The sequence below is a fragment of the Vipera ursinii genome (genome assembly GCF_947247035.1).
Source record: "Vipera ursinii genome assembly, chromosome: 1".
Taxonomy (NCBI): Eukaryota; Metazoa; Chordata; class Lepidosauria; order Squamata; family Viperidae; genus Vipera; species Vipera ursinii.
The window spans coordinates 267033816-267053240 of record NC_139512.1 but is presented as its reverse complement, the minus strand read 5'-3'; the positions used below and the strand labels follow the sequence as shown (position 1 = coordinate 267053240).

General features: G+C 36.5%; 1 protein-coding gene across 1 annotated transcript in view; it reads right to left on the bottom strand.

Moving 5' to 3' along the window:
* The window catches only part of PEX7 (peroxisomal biogenesis factor 7), a 66205-nt gene that overhangs the window by 25178 nt on the left and 21602 nt on the right, over positions 1-19425 (bottom strand). Inside the window, exons 6-8 of the mRNA XM_083368475.1 lie at positions 4809-4915; positions 4302-4415; positions 2742-2797 (exon numbers count right to left, since the gene is read on the bottom strand). Of these exons, the coding sequence (XP_083224601.1) occupies positions 2742-2797; positions 4302-4415; positions 4809-4915 (277 nt within the window). The remainder of the gene's footprint in view (positions 1-2741; positions 2798-4301; positions 4416-4808; positions 4916-19425) is intronic.

Sequence of the window (19425 nt, the reverse complement as noted above, 5' to 3'; positions counted from 1 at the left end):
GCATGGCTGTTACGTAACATACCTACTTTTACTATAGCCTGTTAATGTAATATTTGGTTCAGGTTATAAATAGAGAACTAAACTAAGGCCTATCCAGACAACCAAGCACTAACCAAGTCACCCTTAGAACAGGTTTCAACGTAATTATAGGGCATTTGGATGGGAAAGTTATGAAGTAGGTTTACAAAATTTTTGAAGGTTGTTACATATCTTCTAAGAAAACATCTTGGCAGAATGGGCTGCCCTACACAGCAAATTAGAAGGTGCTTTATGATTATTTGGAACAAATAGATATTTCTCAAAAGAATTCTCTATTTTGCTAACTCTAATGATGAACATGCGCTCCAAGAACATTTTCTGGATTTCAAAACATACATACGTTATCCGTCATTACCACTATCTCCTTTTGAGCAATAGATATTTTAAATAGGTATAAACATACGTAACAAAATAAGAAGGGATAACTTTGACTCCATCCCCTGCTCAATGCAGGAATACGAATTAAAGCATCCCTAACAGATGGCTGGCTGGCTGCTGTTGGAACTCATCCAATAAGAGAGACCACCATATCACTGGGAAATTGGCTCTACTGTCAAACATCTCCTACTATTACAAAATGCTCAGTTGCACTTTGTCTTCCTGAAACTTTACTCTATTCATTGTCCTGATCTCCAAATGACAGCGAACAAGTCTTGGCCTTCTTTCATGGGACATCATTTCAAATATCATATCTCAACTCAGTCTCCTAAGCTTCCCAAATCCTTAAAATATGATGTTCAGAACCAGACACAATACTTCAGATGGGGGTCTGATCAAAGCAGAAGAATGTGGAACTTTATAAGAAGTAGCTTTTAAAAAATAAAAAAGTACTTCTACTTAAGTAATGTTTTTAACGAAAATCAACAAACTAATAAAAGCATTCTGAAATGCAGACGGGTGACTACTATATATATAGATGTATGTATGTATGTATGTATGTATGTATGTATGTATGTTATAAACTGTTTTTGTTGAATTGCTACAGCTTATCAATAATAGAATTCTATCCAGAGGAAAAAAATCAGGTCTGTTTTGTTTTTTAAAAAGCTTACAGAGATATCTAATTAGTTGATTTTGTTAATGCTGGAACACAAAGCTTATCTTCCAAAAACCAGAAGAAACAGATCAAGGTTCATAAAACAGTTTTACAATAACAAATGGCATAATGTTATAATAAAAACTATTCCATTTGTGAAAAATAATCTTACTGATTCCAAAATCCTTAGAAAAACAGTTATAAAGAGCATTTGTCATGGCAGATGGCCAATATTATCCTCTCACTCATTATTATTTAAATGGAGAATACACACATTTTTAGTTAGCAATTTTGCAAGTATAATACTAAGTACAATAATAACATTATGCCTAAAGCATAATAAATATAATTTTCTTCCTAGGCTTCATTTGAAGGCAGTTTAAGTAGCAAACATATGTCCACACAACTGTGTGATCTTCAGATGGATTGAATTATAGTTCCTATTACTTCTAGTAGCCATGAGCAATGATCATACTGACTGGATATGAGAAAAATTCCTGTTTATATAATTTGAGTGCCAGGTTAAAAGATGGCGAGTTTATGTTTAGAATACACTTAGGGGGGAAGGAATGATAGTAAGGGGACTAATATTAAATCTTGAGAGGATATTGTAGCACTTGCATTATATTGTTGCTGTTGGAAAAGCAAGATTGTTCCGAAAATTACTGCTTTGGTGAATAAGGGTATCCTCTTTTACTGTCTGTTTTCTATTTCTACAGCTTATCTGGACATGTTTGCAAGCAAAACATCAAGCTATTGACAACAACAATTTTTATTTTCTAAGGATAAGCATTTGTTGCTTATCTTTCTGGTAAATAAAGGTAATGCTTAGACCTGATATTTTGCTTTATAAACTGTCCAACTTATTTTTTTTCAATTAAAAAGATTTCTTAATTGTTCAATGATAGAAGAAGCGTGGCAAAAAAAGTGTCTGCAGTGACTTTGGCATCCACAGGTATCAGACTACCTAATTAAGAATGCCTCTGCAAACATAATTTTTTGTTATAGAAAACTAGAAATTGGACTACACTGTAGCTACACAGTTTTTGTGTGAATTGTAAGTATCAAATCACTGACTTACCATACTTACCAGTTATAAGCCTCCATCTAGAGAAGCACTGTTCATTAGTAATATGAGAACAGATTCAGCCCACCCACTGCATATTCTCTGTATGCTCACTGACTTCAAACAATATTTATATTACCACATTCCCTTTAAAGTTCTATCATCTGCATATGATATGTGGTCTTAGAAGATAGAAATTCAAGAAGATTGCACATATGCAAATATTATTAATGAAAATTACAAAATCTTTGTTACAGAGAAAAAATATTGAGCTGATTAAGAGATGAAAAGCAGTAACATTTCTCAGTCGCATTGCCAGTATTAGAATTGGAAGAAAAGGCTATCTTTTCTTTTTTTTAAAAAAGCACTAGGGATTATTTTTTTTATATACAAATAAGGAAGAAACCATCTTTTTCTCATCTCTATTTAACAGACAGAATCAAACTGTTTCTCACAAAAACCTTCCAAGGCCACAGATGCAGAATGTAGCACCTTACCCTGGAAATTCTGTTTTCATAAACTATTAGCAAAAATTAAGGTATGCTTCATTAAAAAGTGCATGGCAGATTATGTGAATTTAATCAAAAATAATTACTGTACCTCACAGTGAAATCGTAGGAACAAGAAACCAATATAGTGGGATGAAACGGTGAAAACTGCAAAAGAGAGAGAGAGAGAGAGAGAGAGAGAGAGAGAGAGAGAGAGAGAAACACAAAATAAGTCTCAATACATATTTGTGGGGGTGGAAGATAGGGAGAGAAAAGTATTTAGAAAGAAAAATTATCCTGTAAAATAACAGTATTAGGGAACCAAATCAAAATATTGTTTTCTATAAAAATCAACATAAAGCTGCTTTAATGTAGCATTCATAATCCCTGCCATATATTAAAATTTCAACTTAATATGAAATATCTTACAGGTTGATCCCCTAAGCAGGTTATGGTACATGTCTCTAAGACTGACCATAAATTCTCAAATCACAAAAAATGCAATTTGAAAACCCAAACTATCTAAATGTTTAAAACACTTTTAAAACATATCACAGCAGTGATATATACCTCTGAAAATCTGTCTCATTTCACGAAATACTTATGAAAGATTATGTCTTTTATTGTTAGCATCAAGGCAGGAATTCTTTTTAATTACCAAGACATAACTTAATCTGGATTCAACTTAACTTAATCAATTGGATTCAAGGATGAAAACTGGCAACAGAAGTTCTTAGTTTCACCCAGTACAAAGAGTAGATCATTAATCATAGCCCTTGGCATGAACTGGAAAGTTGAACAAGAGTTGCAGCAAAGATGGAGAGCAAGAGCCAAACTCTACTAAACCCTCATAGCTGATTCCAGCAACATTCACTTTAAACCAATCTTTTTCAAGCACATTCATAAAGAAGAGCAATTTTCCTCAGAAAGATTTATAGTACTAAACATGTCTTATTTTTTCCCCTTAAATGCTGAAATAGCAAGAATGCCTAACAGAAATCTGAAATAAATTCCACGTTTCAAATTCTGAATACTTTCTGAACGTTTGCAAGTCTGATTTACAACTGAAACAGCCGTTGAAATAGAACATTTCACATTCAATATGGTTTTAAATCAAGATAGTTTGCACAGCCTTCACTACCAATTAATTGTCTGGATTAAGAGACGGGTAGGATGTACAATATTTTTACACTTTACAGTTTACTGTAGCTTAGGTAATCTGGATGTAAAGTCCAAAGTCTACAATGGTCGACCTGAAACGTAGCTTTACTCTGGTGAAGGATTGTTGGTGAGCAATTTTCAAGCAACTTACTAATTTACTTTCAAAGCAATACTTAACTAGCTTGCTAATAAAATATAAGGTACAGGTAGTCCTTGTATTACAACCATTTATTTAGTGACCATTCAAAGTGACAATGGCACTGAAAAAAAGTGATGTAAAAAAACACACAAATGAGCTATTTAAATATTGTGTCCCCACGCCATCACAAGTCCCTTGTGGAATGTAACTCAGTGCCAAAGAAAGATCTGCCAGACATCAGGAGGAGGAGACAGGGCCTGCTAAATGAGGAACACAAATATGGAGCTCATCAAATGCTCTGCTGGGTTTTGTGAACTGCCTGTTTTCCTAGCCATTTAGAAATGCAATAATTAGAAAAATACTAAAACTTACTTTCACTCTTCTTATTGCATATGTATGCCCAAGCAGACTGAATATGGGTTGCCGGATATTTCTCAGATCCCAGCCTTTCAAACTGCAGTCAACAGCACCTGTTACAAGCAAGTTCTGATAAAAAAAGCACAAAAAGAGTTTTATTCTAAGAATACCAACAGCTCTCAAGTTGTAAACCTAAACAACAATGGCTAACAGAAATTTCAATATGAGGAAAAACTTTGGAATGCCAATTCATTCCATTAAAAATGGGAATTTCAGAGTGACTTTGGATCAGCTACTATCTGATAGCTCAGCTTATTTCAAAGTTACTACACTGAGGATAAATTGAGGAAGATCCCAACTATATAAAGTAGCTATAAAGCTGTTGATATTATTAAAACCAATAGTAAATGGAGAATAATCATAACCTGAATTATTTATAAACAAACTAAAACAGTCCTAAATCCTAAAATAATAAAAGCAGCTTCTCCACTGTTTAAAATGCACTATTTCCATTTACTGTACCTGATCATATTTGCACCAATCACAGCTTAAAATCTCAGCTTGGTGAGCAGGAATTATCACCGGGAATCCTGGTGATTTCGCATCCCAAATTCTTAGAGTTTGGTCGCCTGAAATAGACACACTAATAAATGAAACTTTACATAACAGTTTACCACTTTATAAATTGTTTAGAAAGGATTGACAGATAATCAACAGATTTGTTTACAAAGACCGTTTAGTTCATCAAACTGATCACTTCATGAATGAGAAAGCACTGAACGCTAAAGGAAGAAGTTTAATATGTACACTTTAAAGAGGAAGAAGTGCTAGTCACCTTGTGAGGAAACTGATGCTATTTTTAATTATTTTTGTTATTTTATTGTGATTATGAATCACTCTATAGCTGTACATATTATGCTAGAAAAGATAATTATATCAGGTATATAGTATAGAATTCTGTGGAAAATAAGCTATGAACAATGAAAGTGAAATAAACCATAAACTGAGTAAAACCATGGCAAGGAAATTCATGCATGGCTAGTTATCAAATTTTCAAGACTGATTTCGTACTTTCAAGGTCAGGAATCAGATTCCTCAAGAAATATAATCTTTATTTATAGGTTATAAATTTCATAATTTCAGGGTGCTTCTGGACTCATGGCTCCTTGTTTGTCAAGAAACTGTGAAAAACAAAGTGACTGAAAAGATATCTAAAGCAATAGTGGCAAAAAAGAGGACACAGTTGAACAATTGTAAGAGCTAAATAATACCAATAAGCACAGCAAATGAGCAATTATGCTCTACATTTATTGCATCTTTAATTCCTATGTGGTGTCCCTGTTCACATTTACCCACAGCCTTTCAGGTAGGGATAGCAGACCAAAGCCCTGCAAGCACCAAAAATGAATTTGAGGATTTCCTGTTAGATGAACTCAATCATATCTGCCCTAAATTGGGTGCCAATTGATCATAGCACCTGGTGGTGAATCAGGCACCATTTTGTGGCATATCTTTGGATACTTTTGAACATTTAGAAGTATCCTAGGGAATGGATACTTGAACCCTGCTACCTGCAGGTTTTATCCATGCCTTCCCTGTCCCTTCAGTCAAATAGATGGGGTGTGAACTGCTGAATCCACGAGGAACTAACATTTTTTGTGAGGAAGGATCTGCCAGCTTTGAAAGGAGCAATGATCTACAGCAGGGGTCCTCAACCTTGGCAACTTTAAAACTTGTGGACTTCAACTCCCAGAATTCCTCAAGCAGCATTGCTGGCTGAGGAATTCTGGGAGTTGGTCCACAAGTCTTAAAAGTTGCCAAGGTTGAGGACCCCTGATCTACAGTTCTTTAAGATGTGATCACTAGATCTAGCTCAGTTTGATGACTCCCCCCTCCCCCCCCCCTTCCAATCTTTCCATTCTGGGCATCTCATTCCAAGTACCTTAATAGCATCACAGACTGGAAGGATTTCCACCATCAAAAACTGAACATGAATAACTCTGCTAACTTTCCATTCCCTCTTCTATTTTCAGAATTGCCAGTTATGGACATCTTGGAACCTAGGAAGGAATCTAAATCTGAGGGACTTTTATTCCAGCTGTTTATCAATATAGCCACTTAAATTTGTAACTCTCATTTAATGAGCACTTAGTAGAACCTGCTGGTTCACAGCTGAGATGGCGAAGCAGCTGATTTGTACACTGATCAGCTCCCATCTGGAATAACGCAGCAGTCTGCTGGCTGGATTACTCAATTCCACTCTCTGCCTTCTTATCTAGTTTGTTCTCTATGTTGCTGTTTCAGTTGTTCCACATGTCTGCCAGACTATCTTTACTTCTCCTTTGTTACCATTCCTACGTGCTTGTGAAAAATAACAGTTTAACGTTAATTTTAACTCTCCAGCCCTTACACATAGGAACAAAAAAAAAGCCTATTTTGAAAATAAGCTTGTATCTCATGTCTGTGTTGAGAGTTGACAATTACTTCTCTGTACCTAATTAGTTACAGGGTGGCTGACAGCTTTTTCTTCTAGTATTCTTTGGAATCACGTTCCACCGATACTATGCTTAGATTATAATTTATTAAAAATGCAAAGGGTACTTATCTTTATGGGGATTTAAAACTGGCTTAATTATCAACTCCTCATTAATGCTTGCAGCCAATTATGGTTTTACTGAAGCTGTACATTTTAAACCATTAGGTCAAATTGCAATGTACAAATTTATTAATATTGTATTTTATCATTCTGTACTGAATCTAATAACAAGCCAATGAAAACTGAAGCGACCACTGCTACTCCAATACTGAAGTATTTAAAAACCAAATTAGCACTTTAGTAGAAGAGTGTTTGAAAAAGGTGCTTTTGGGGACCTGGGTGAAGGAACACTGGAGAGCAAATTGCAAATTATGGCAAAGAAGTATTTTCCCCCCCAATATGTTATTAATGCAGTGTGGGATTAAACATCAACTAAGGGAATGGATGATATACTGAACATATTTTAGGAACGCCAACTGGGAAAAGAAGATTTTGTTCTGGCTTTGCTTGTTGAAGAAAGCCACATGCACCAGAACCTCTGCCACTGTTCAGAGAAACTGTCCTGGCATGATGCTGTGTAAGAGGTTAACAGAGTTAGAAGGGATCTTGGAGGTCTTCTGCTCAGGCAGGAGATATGACAATGCTGACCAAACCAAAGCATTTCATTAGGAGGCAAAAACAAGTAGAGGATCTCATTTATTATATATTGATCTGACCACTGTATAAAAATCACAAAAAAAGATGGTGATTCTTTTGTTATCAGGAAGCCTAGAAAATTCTAATGACATTGTTTTCATATGAATGATGTTGATATGGCATTGTTTGCATTGGCAGCTAAAAAACAAAAAAAACAAAAGGAAAGGCTAGATATAGTAGCGTGGTTATAAATTACTTTATACTGATTGATAACTTAAGTGTTTCTTGTTCTATGAAATTTTCTGGGCAACAATTGATTCTATTTGCGATTTTGACCCTTTTCTCTGTACGTTGATTTTTTATTGTCCCAGTTTGAGGGAAAGAGAGAGAATGCCCCATCAAATCAGCTCTAGCGTATCAGTTAGCTACTAAAACAGCTGCTAATATCTGCCATTAAAAAAATACGCTTGGAAATAGTTGGAGTGTGTAGGTCAGGGGTGGGCAATTAATTTTCCCAAGGGGCCACATGAGAAACTGGGACTATTGTGGAGGACTGAATCAATGTATCCTGATTTGATGCCCTCAAATTCCGTCAACGCAACTCCTCAGCTGCTTCAGGTGAGAAGCGAGTGCTGCGCAGGGGCAGAAAAATGCTTTTTCTTCTCACCCTTCCATGGCTGCCAACCAACTGAAGCAGCGCATGGTAACTGCGCAGAAGCAGACGCAACTTAGCTTCTTCTCCTGCTACCTGTGGTGTGCTTATTTACATTCAATTTCTATTTTCTGAATGGCCTCATGCGGGCTATATGGAGACAGCCAAAGGGCTGGATGTGGCCCGAGGCTGTAAAATGCTCATGTTTGATATAGGCCTAAGTATCTGAAATATATACAATTATGTAGCTCTGTTTTTTTATGATCAGAAAATAACAATAGCAATAGCCCTTAAGACTTATATACCGCTTCACAGTGCTTTATAGGCCTCTCTAAGCAGTTTACAGTGTCAGCATATTGCCCCCAACAATCTGGGTCCACATTTGACCGTCCTCAGAAGGATGGAAGGCTGAGTCAACCTTGAGCCCCATCAGGATCAAACTCATGGAGTGATTAGTGAGTTCGCCTGTGGTACTGCATTATTATTATTATTATTATTATTATTTATTAAATTTTTATACCGCCCTTCTCCCGAAGGACTCAGGGCGGTGTACAGGGCAATAAATATCAAAAGTGTAAATACAAAAGTTAAAAAAGAGATTAAAAAAATTAAATAATTATGCCCAAAAATACAATACTAAAAATGTGTTAAGAACTTATTTAAATCCAACCCCAAACCTATCAGACCAGGCCAGATTGTTCAAAAAGATAAGTTTTTAAATCACGCCAGAAGGAGCGCAGGTTGGGGGCCATCCGGAGCTCAACCGGAAGGCGGTTCCACAGGTCTGGCGCGCCCACAGAGAACGCCTTCCCCCTGGGGGCCACCAATCGACATTCTTTGATCGGAGGCACCCTGAGGAGGCCCTCTCTGTGGGAGCGCACTGGACGGAGGGAAGTTGATGCCGGCAGCAGGTGCTGCCGTAGGTAATCCGGACCCATGCCATGTAGGGCTTTGTAGGTCATAACCAGCACCTTGAATCTCACCCGGAGGGCAACTGGCAGCCAATGCAGCTCGCGGAGCAGAGGTGTAACATGGGAGTATCGGGAGACCCCCAACACAAATCGCGCAGCTGCATTCTGCACCAGTTGAAGCCTCCAGGTGGTCCTCAAGGGCAGCCCCATGTAGAGAGCGTTGCAGTAGTCCAAACGAGAGGTCACGAGCGCATGAGTGACTGTACGCAAGGCATCCCGGTCTAGATAAGGCTGCAACTGGCGCACCAGGCTGGGCGAAGGCCCCCCTAGTCACAGCTCCTATATGATCTTCTAAGGAGAGCCGTGAATCTAGAAGGACCCCCAAGTTGCGAGCCCTATCTACGGGGGGTAATAGCTCACGCCCCATAGAAAGAGATGGAATATTCTGAATATCCTGAGATGCCGTCACGTACAGCCATTCTAGCCACTGCGCCATCACATAGATCATAAACTATCATATACTATGTGATATACTGAAATCTCATTCCACAGATTGAAAAATCTAATGATACAGGTAGTCCTTGACTTATGACCACAATTGAGCCCAACATTTCTGTTGCTAAGTGAGACATTTGTTAAGTGAGTTTTGCCCCATATTATGACTTTTCTTGGCATGGTTGTTAAATGAATCACGGCAGTTGTTAAGTTAGTGACACAGCTGTTAAGTGAATCTGGCTTCTCCATTGACTTTGTTCATCAGAAGCTTGCAAAAGGAGATCACAGGACTCCGGGACACTGCAACCGTCATAAATATGAGTGAGTTGCCAAGTGTCTGAATTTTGATCACATGACCATGAAGATGCCACAATGGCTATAAGTGTGAAAAATGGTCGTAACTTCAAACAGTGCCATTGTAACTTCAAACAGTCACTATACAAACTGTTGTAAATTGAGGTCTCACTGTACAAGTCTATAGTGGATCAATTATGCATTTATTTGTTCATTTAACATAACAATCATAATTAGTCATAATACAATTCAAAATGTATTATGTATTGATGAAATCAGGGATGGAAGATGTGTGTCCACTAGCCAAACCTTTTATAACCTGTAATCTTTGGAAATACTTTGAGAGTTAGATCAAGAATTAAATAATATTTAAAGTACTTAAGCTTTAGCAGAACTCTAATCTTTAATAGATTAAGCCAGAATCCAATATTCAAGTTTCTAATTATGTAAAAATATACCAGTGAAAAAAAATTGCCCTTAAATTAGTTTGTTAAAAATAATTATTAGGAAAAACCAGAAGGAACTTTTTTAACGGTAAAAAAAAAGATTATTGAGCTTTGGTCTAATGCTGGACACAGAGTACGAACCTATCTCCTAATTCTTTGTATGTAGGCATATCCAACCATTTGAATCTCTGTCTCAGATTACTTAACCGCAGGTTCCTATAAAAAAAAACACTCCACAGATCTGAAATCCATCCACACCTAATTGTAATCATAAAGCCAAGCAAAAGTTTATCAGATTAAATTTGCTATGGCAGTTATCCGGTTATTTGTGTCAGTTTTCAATCATTTCTAATATCTGAGGATGCTAGCACATATATTGTCATAAATGGAAGTGTGACCAGTCAATTTTAAATCAATGTGTCAGTGCATCTGGCTATCATAACTGCAGTACCGACATAATGTTAACTTTCCCAATAAACTGGCAAAGTCAATATGCTCCAACCTAAGCAATTTTTTTTGTCAACACTGCAAATCTTGGCCCATTAGGTATATTAAAAATGTCTAATCTTTCTTGGATTTAATAGTCCATTTATATAAAAACAGATCATTTTCTACTCATATTTAATTGCCAATGGTGAAAAATCAACAATCTTTATCACTAGCATTTTCAAAAGAAGCTATACTTGTCCTAAAATAACACTGTACTTCATTGTGTCCCAATTAAAATGGTAGCAGTATAGAAGAAACATATTTGAAAAACTGTGTAAGAGATTTTTTTCCTAACAATTTAAAGTCTTCAGTTTGCTTCTGAGACAGCTGATATCTTACTTATCTGCAGCTCCAGATACCTCAACTGTTAATTACTTTCCTACATTGCACTGTGGTCATTAACACTGCTGTCAAACTCTTAAACATAAAATGTTAAGTACTGAACATGGAAAAAGAATTTAATTTATTCAAGAGCTAAATAGCTTGTAACTTCTTCTTCTGTTTATACTTTCATATACAAATTCAAAGACCAGGTTCCATAGCAGTAGTGGGAAATCTCTAGAAAAACATACCACTTTTAATATTGTTGAATAAAAAAGAATGATGTGATTAAATCCTCTGAAGATATATGACATTTTTTTTTCCTAATGTAGGGATATGCTGAACTAACCTTACCTGAATTTACTCTAACATACAGTCATGGCCGAAATTGTTGGCACCCCAGAAATTTTTCCAGAAAATCAAGTATTTCTCACAGAAAAGTATTGCAGGAACACATGTTTTGCTATACACGTTTATTCCCTTTGTGTGTATTGGAACACAACAAAAAAGGGAGGAAAAAAAGCAAATTGGACATAATGTCAAACAAAACTCCAAAAATGGGCTGGACAAAATTATTGGCACCCTTAATATTTGGTTGCACACCCTTTGGAAAAAATAACTGAAATCAGTCGCTTCCTATAACCATCAATAAGCTTCTTACACCACTCACCCAGAATTCTGGACCACTCTTCCTTTGCAAACTGCTCTAGGTCTCTCTTATTGGAAGGGCGCCTTTTCCCAACAGCAATTTTAAGATCTCTCCACAGTTGTTCAATGGGATTCAGATCTGGACTCATTGCTGGCCACTTCAGAACTCTCCAGCACTTTCTTGCCATCCATTTCTGGGTGCTTTCTGACGTATGTTTGGGGTCATTGTCCTGCTGGAAGACCCAAGATCTCGGACACAAACCCAGCTTTCTGACACTGGGCTCTACAGTGCAACCCAAAATCCTTTGGTAATCCTCAGATTTCATGATGCCTTGCACACATTCAAGGCACCCGGTGCCAGAGGCAGCAAAACAACCCCAAAACATCATTGAACCTCCACCATATTTCACTGTAGGTACCGTGTTCTTTTCTTTGTAGGCCTCATTTCATTTTCGGTAATTAGTAGAATGATGTGCTTTACCAAAAAGCTCTATCTTGGTCTCATCTGTCCACAAGACGTTTTCCCAGAAGGATTTTGGCTTACTCAAGTACATTTTGGCAAACTGTAATCTTGCTTTTTTATGTCTCTGTGTCAGCAGTGGGGTCCTCCTGGGTCTCCTGCCATAGCGTTTCATTTCATTTAAATGTCGACGGTTTGCATTGACACTGATGCTCCCTGAGCCTGCAGGACAGCTTGCATTCCTTTGGAACTTGTTTGGGGCTGCTTATCCACCATCCGGACTATCCTGCGTTGCAACCTTTCATCAATTTTTCTCTTCCGTCCACGACCAGGGAGATTAGCTACAGTGCCATGGGTTGCAAACTTCTTGATAATGTTGCGCACTGTGGACAAAGGCAAATCTAGATCTCTGGAGATGGACTTGTAACCTTGAGATTGTTGATATTTGTCCACAATTACGGTTCTCAAAATCCTCAGACAGTTCTCCTCTTTCTGTTGTCCATGCTTCGTGTGGCACACACAGACACACAATGCAAAGACTAAGTGAACTTCTCTCCTTTTTATCTGCTTTCAGGTGTGATTTTTATATTGCCCACACCTTTTACTTGCCCCAGGTGAGTTTAAAGGAGCATCACATGATTGAAACAATCTTGTTTATCCACAATTTTGAAAGGGTGCCAATAATTTTGTCCAGCCCATTTTTGGAGTTTTGTTTGACATTATGTCCAATTTGCTTTTTTTCCTCCCTTTTTTTGTTGTGTTCCAATACACACAAAGGGAATAAACCTGTGTATAGCAAAACATGTGTTCCTGCAATACTTTTCTGTGAGAAATACTTGATTTTCTGGAAAAATTTCTGGGGTGCCAACAATTTCAGCCATGACTGTATATGAATGGAGACAAAACTTAAATTTCTAGCAGGGAAGGTAATGATTCGCTGTTAGGTCAAGTTTCACAGGTTTTTGCAAACAGTGGATCTTCTCAAGATGCCAGAGATGCCAGAATATTTCTTACAGTAAGCATCTACTGTATCATTTCATACAGATAACTGTAAGATATTTTAACTACAGCATTTTTATTTTATAAAGCAGTGCTTTTACACCAAACTGGGAAAGCCAATTGCAAAAGGTGAGCTCCCCAAGTGATTGATGAAGCATCATCTGAACAATGTTGATTATGCCTTGTTCTCTATGAATCCTGGATACATTTTAATCTTCTTTACACAATATTCAATTTCACTGTGCAGGTAGAGAACAGAAAGCTACTTTGTGTACAAATTAAACACTTTAAGCTATCAGGCAGTTGTGTTGTTTATGTCATTTTTTAATGATGTTTTCCACATGACTAGCCTTTTGTTATCAGAGAGACATTTATCAGCCAAAGCAGTCCTTCCGAGCTGATCTCTAGCTACATTATTAGCTTAAAAACTGATACCGATATGATAATAGTCGACAAAGGTGTAACAACTCCAGGTTGTTATCAAGATTTCCTATTCTGAACAAGAAATGAAGCAAGTGAGAAAGCACCCACAGAAATACAGATGATTGAATGCAGTATTAACAGTTCTGCAAAGTGCTTTGCTCTTTCCAAACATATTTAATGCTGAATATACCTTAATTGAAATGCCACTCAGGCAGGCCCATTATTTTTCTGTGCTGTAATCTTTTTCCCCTTCATATCCATGCTTACGGCTATAATTTGCACAACTTCAAGTTCTTAAATACTCAATCACTTTTTATTCATTTCCCTTTAAATTTTAACTTTAAATCTTTCCTTTAGATTTTACACACATTTGCTGACAATTTGATTAAGCACACGCTGCAGGAAACTGAAAGCATCTCACAAACTATCTAAAGCTGTCAATATCATTTTAGAATTTGCTATTTATTCACATGTATTTTATTTATACCAACTCACTTTTGTCTAGAGAAGCACAGACACGTCTTTGGAGAAGCACTGTGGTAACAGCTAATAAAATTTGGGCTTAGCCCAGGTAAACAAAAAAAAATGAGAAAGAAATTCAAGATTCTCTTGAGAAAAGGGGAAATGCTGTCAGGCTTTCAAGATTCAGTTATAGCCTCTCAATAAAGTCAAACTTTAGTATTTCTTGTGATGTCTGTTTACTGACCTGGTCTACCTTAAAGGGCTGATACCATCTTTTCACTTGAACATAAGTGTGTGTGTGTGTGTATTTATACAGAAAGTATGTGAAAACAAAAGGAACGCTTTTACAAACAGCATTTTGGTTCAAACAACCTATTTAAACGTAAATAATCTGGCTTCAGACATTCACGCTGTAGTAGTTTCCTACTGAGTTATTGCTGCATTATATCCAGAGTTGCTTTTGAAGATATTTTACAATTTTCAGTTGCATACATAATGGCAGCAAGAATATAGGAAGGTACCAGCATTTTACACACACACCCGCCCACCAATTCAAAGTTCAGGTACAAAAATTCATTGAAATTTCTTCTTAAGAAATATTCCTGAAATTTTCTTCTTTTCTATTTGGTATATGAGGCGTGCTTGACACATACTGATATCTCAACTGTCAAAAGAGATTTCTGCTGGTTAAGTTATAACTATTGTAATGTTTGTAATATTTTCAGTTTATATTACTTATTAAAATAGTATTTATATAAGCTTTTTGAAAAACTGTTTACATATTTGCTATGGTAATACTAATTGATGTGTTGTCGTAATTTACATTAGTAATTTACATTACTAATTACTAACTTAGTAATTTACATTAGCACTGCCGTCTAATGTTTTTCATATTTTGTAATTCATTTTTTAAAAATTTCTGCTTATGTTCTTTCTGAATAAAATAAATGGGACCCAAAAGGTATAGCATTAGGTTACTTGAGGGACCTACTTATATTACCGGTTTTATCAGGGGCAGGAGAGACATGTTCTGGGCTCTCATCAGCTAAGAGATTTCTGCTGGTTAAGTTATAACTATTGTAATGTTTGTAATATTTTCAGTTTATATTACTTATTAAAATAGTATTTATATAAGCTTTTTGAAAAACTGTTTACATATTTGCTATGGTAATACTAATTGATGTGTTGTCGTAATTTACATTAGTAATTTACATTACTAATTACTAACTTAGTAATTTACATTAGCACTGCCGTCTAATGTTTTTCATATTTTGTAATTCATTTTTTAAAAATTTCTGCTTATGTTCTTTCTGAATAAAATAAATGGGACTCAAAAGGTATAGCATTAGGTTACTTGAGGGACCTACTTATATTACCGGTTTTATCAGGGGCAGGAGAGACATGTTCTGGGCTCTCATCAGCTAAGAAATGTCATGTGAGGGGACCTAAGAGAAGAAACGTTTCTGCCATGGTACCCGCCCTTCAGAACATCACCTCCCAGAGATTAGATTGGCTCCACCCCTGACGGCCTTTCATAAAATCCTGAAAACATGAGTTTACCAACAGACCTGAGGATCTGGGAATGTAGCAAAGTGGTTTTATAGTGTTACTGTTGGATGTAATTACCTCAGGTATGGATTTTATTATTTTTTATGATGATTGTATATGCTCATATTTTTTTCTAATTTTTAAAAAATTGTTCTATTATTCTTTTGTGTGCTTTTTTAGAATATTCTTAAATATTAAATTGTTAATGTTTGTTTTAATTGTTCGTAAGTTGCCCAGAGTCACACATATGAGGTAGGTGGCTATCTAAATTCAATTGAATTCAATTGATAAATTCATAGGTAGCTACAACCTGGCCTTTGTGTTGAACAAAGTAGAATAAACTATTAGCAAAATAAAACATCTGCAGATATGATTGCATTATATCAGGGATCCCCAACCTATGGTCTGAGGCCTGGTACCGGGCTGCAGCCTGTTGGCACAGGGCACCGGGAATAGCTGGTGAGCCCCGCCCCACTGGTGGTAGCACCGCCATGTGGGCACTAGTGGCCCCATTTGTACATGCCTGGGGATGCTAGCACCGCCGCCAGCATTATGCGGGCGCCGGCAGCCCGTCTGCACACACGTGTGTGCACCAGCGCACATGATGGCGCATGTGGCCTGTTGGTGCATGCACATGCATGCTAGCGCCATTGTCATGCGCATACCTATTTGCATATGTGTGCAAGGGCCGCACATGCACACAGTTCCCTGCTGTTCCCTTTCCTTCCGAGCCGGAACTCTGCATTATATCTTAAAGCTAAGAATATGTAAGAGTGGGTTGGAATTTCAAGAATCATAGGGCTTTATACTTTTGAGGAAGCTATGCTCTTCTGCCATGTGGTACAACCCTCCTAAAAGTGATACTTTTTTTTTAGTTTTAATTTTAGATCTAACACAGACGTATTAGATACAATACGTTTACTAAGAACAAAGATTACTCTTGGCATTCCCAAGCCCTTAGGCCTGCCTTAAGTAGTTCCCTGGATCCTAGCCACAGTCAACATTAGTGATACAGATACAGTTCCCATCAGATATCTCAGTTCTGGACTAGAAGGCTCATTTCTTTTTTAAAAAAATAGTGCAAAGACAAGAGAAAATATATTTTGCTTTTCCAATACCTACTAATCAGCACCATGGGAGTAATCTCTTTCATATTCTCTTTTAGTCCAATTCATACCAGGTGAATAATTATTCACTGTTGAAACGGCTCATTACTGTACATCTACAACTCTTTTGGGGTATTTTCTTTCTAAGCAACATTATAACCAGGGTATACTATTATATGACAGCTAGTTCAGTGTAGTGGTTAAAGGCACCAATTTAGAAACCAGGAGATTGTATGTTCTGGCCCTGTCTTAGGCATGAGCAAGTTTCTCTCTCTTAGCCCTAGTACCATAAGCCACTTTGAAAAACATGTCAAGAAAACTGTAGGAAATTGTTCAGTCAGTCACCAGGACTCAACATTACAGATAGTTTTTGACTTATAACCATTTGTTTAGTGGCTGTTCGAAGTTACAACACTGAAAAAAAAGTGATTTATGACCGGATTTCACATTTACGACTGTTGCAGCATCCCTATTAGACATGTGATCAAAACTGAGCCACTTGGCAACTGGCATATATATTTATGACAGCTGAACTATCCCAGGGTCATGTGACTACCAACCTTTCCAGCCAGCTTCCGACAAACAAAGTCAATGCGGGAAGTCAGATTCGCTTAACAACCGCAGGATTCACTTAACAACTGTGGCAAAAAGGTTGTAAAACGAGGTGCAACTCATTTAACAACTGCCTCATTTAGCAATGGAAATGTTGGGCTCAATTGTGGTCATAAGTCGAGGACTACCTGTAATTCAAAAGATACAACATATGCTGCTACATTTATTAAATAAAGTAAAACATTCTCAAAGTAAAATTGTTAAAGCTGAGTTGCTATATTAATTCAGTCGCTGTAGCTCTATACTGCAAGGTATAGCAAAACCTAAAAGCCTTTTGCACCTTAGCCAAGCTGAACACACTCTTGTTCCAAAAACCTATGGCAACTGCAGTAAGTACTGGCATGGAATACCAAGGTTACAAAACAGCAAAAGTCCTTAAAACTTGTGAGATTTGCCAACGTACTGAATTTTATTCCTCTGATAATGTTTTCTATTAATAAAAAAGATCCACCTGGTTAAATATTCTATTCTTTAAAGAAGCTATCAAAAGAGGGGGAAAATAGTACAGCATGACCCGGATCTCTGTTCCTTTCGTCGCGACCTTAAAACATGGCTTTTTCAACAGGCCGACCTGGACTGATGGGAGGTTTTCTTAATTTTGTTTTATTGTGTTTTTAATTGGACTATTTATGGGATAATTTGATTTAATACCTTTTAATGTTTGTATTCTGTGTTTTTATCGTTGTTAGCCACCCTGAGTCCTTTGGGAGATAGGGCGGCATACAAATCCCATAGATAGATAGATAGATAGATAGATAGATAGATAGATAGATAGATAGATAGATGTCTATTACACTAATCAAATTTTTGAATGAAAATGTTCAAACCCATACCAGTAAAAAAGCATTTAGTGTTTCTTTTACACCAGAGCAGAGCTTGACTGCAGATTTTTGTGTCCTTTGATAAATCACCCCTATTTACTTATTAATGTTAGTGTATTCACTTTATTCCAATTTCTGTAACATCATTATTACCATACCACCTATAATAGACTCACTACACTACATATTTCATGCATGTGTGTGTAATATGTGTGTTATATATATACACAAACACATATACAGACACACATATATAATACACACAAACATGAGCTCATTTCTATTTTATATATGTAAAATCTAACTGTCATACATAATATCTTGTACACACAACAGATTTCTCAGCCAACTTAAATGTTTTTTAACAGCATAAATGGATGATAAGTGGAAAATTCACAGAACAATAGGATTATGTAGAAGTAGGGTTAGCTGGGAAGCTGAAAATTAAAACAGACAGGAAGACTATCAGGAGGTAACATTTTTCTAGGAGAATAGCTTTATTGTATAGAAATAAAAGAATGTAACTTGCTGAATTTGTTAAACAATACAAATGTGATAAACAAGGCAAAATCCTTATGATAGAAGCAGAAGCTAGCTATTCTAAAGCTCACCAACAAGAAAAAGTTTGAGGCTGTGAGTGTTCTGACAAAGTTGTAATCTCTGAGATTTGTACCATACCACTGAGAAGGCCTTCTTCTGAAAGTAAAAATGATCTGTATATTATTAAGAACAAATATGAACAATCTCTTTAAAAGCACAGAGTTGCACCACGTGTAAGTGCCAGAGTAGTTCAAAATTCCTAATTTAGGTCTTGTCTTTTGGGACTACTATAGGAGACACAGTCAGTTAAAAAATGTGCTTTAATACTTCACATAACAATTGCAACAATGCAACAATTCTGTGTATGATATGCCCCCCCAGTTAGGAAGACCAGTCAAAGAATAGTACCTAGTGAAGTAAAACAATATGTATATTGCCTGCACTTCAAAAAAAAAACAAGCAAAAAGATCCAAAGCAATGAGATTCAGTTTCAAACAATCATATTCAAAGTAGATGCATTACCAAAGTGTTAAATGGCATTACTTTTGAAAGAAACACTCAACTGACCTCTCTTTTTAAAATACAGAAATGATCATGCTGCTACTAATCAAAGAGACAGAGCTATTATACTACTTCCACTGGTAAAGAAGCTCTACAACCTGCTGAATTGTAAAAAACAAAACACTCATATACACACACTGAAATCTTTCCAAAACACAATCCTGTTGATTATTTTAAAA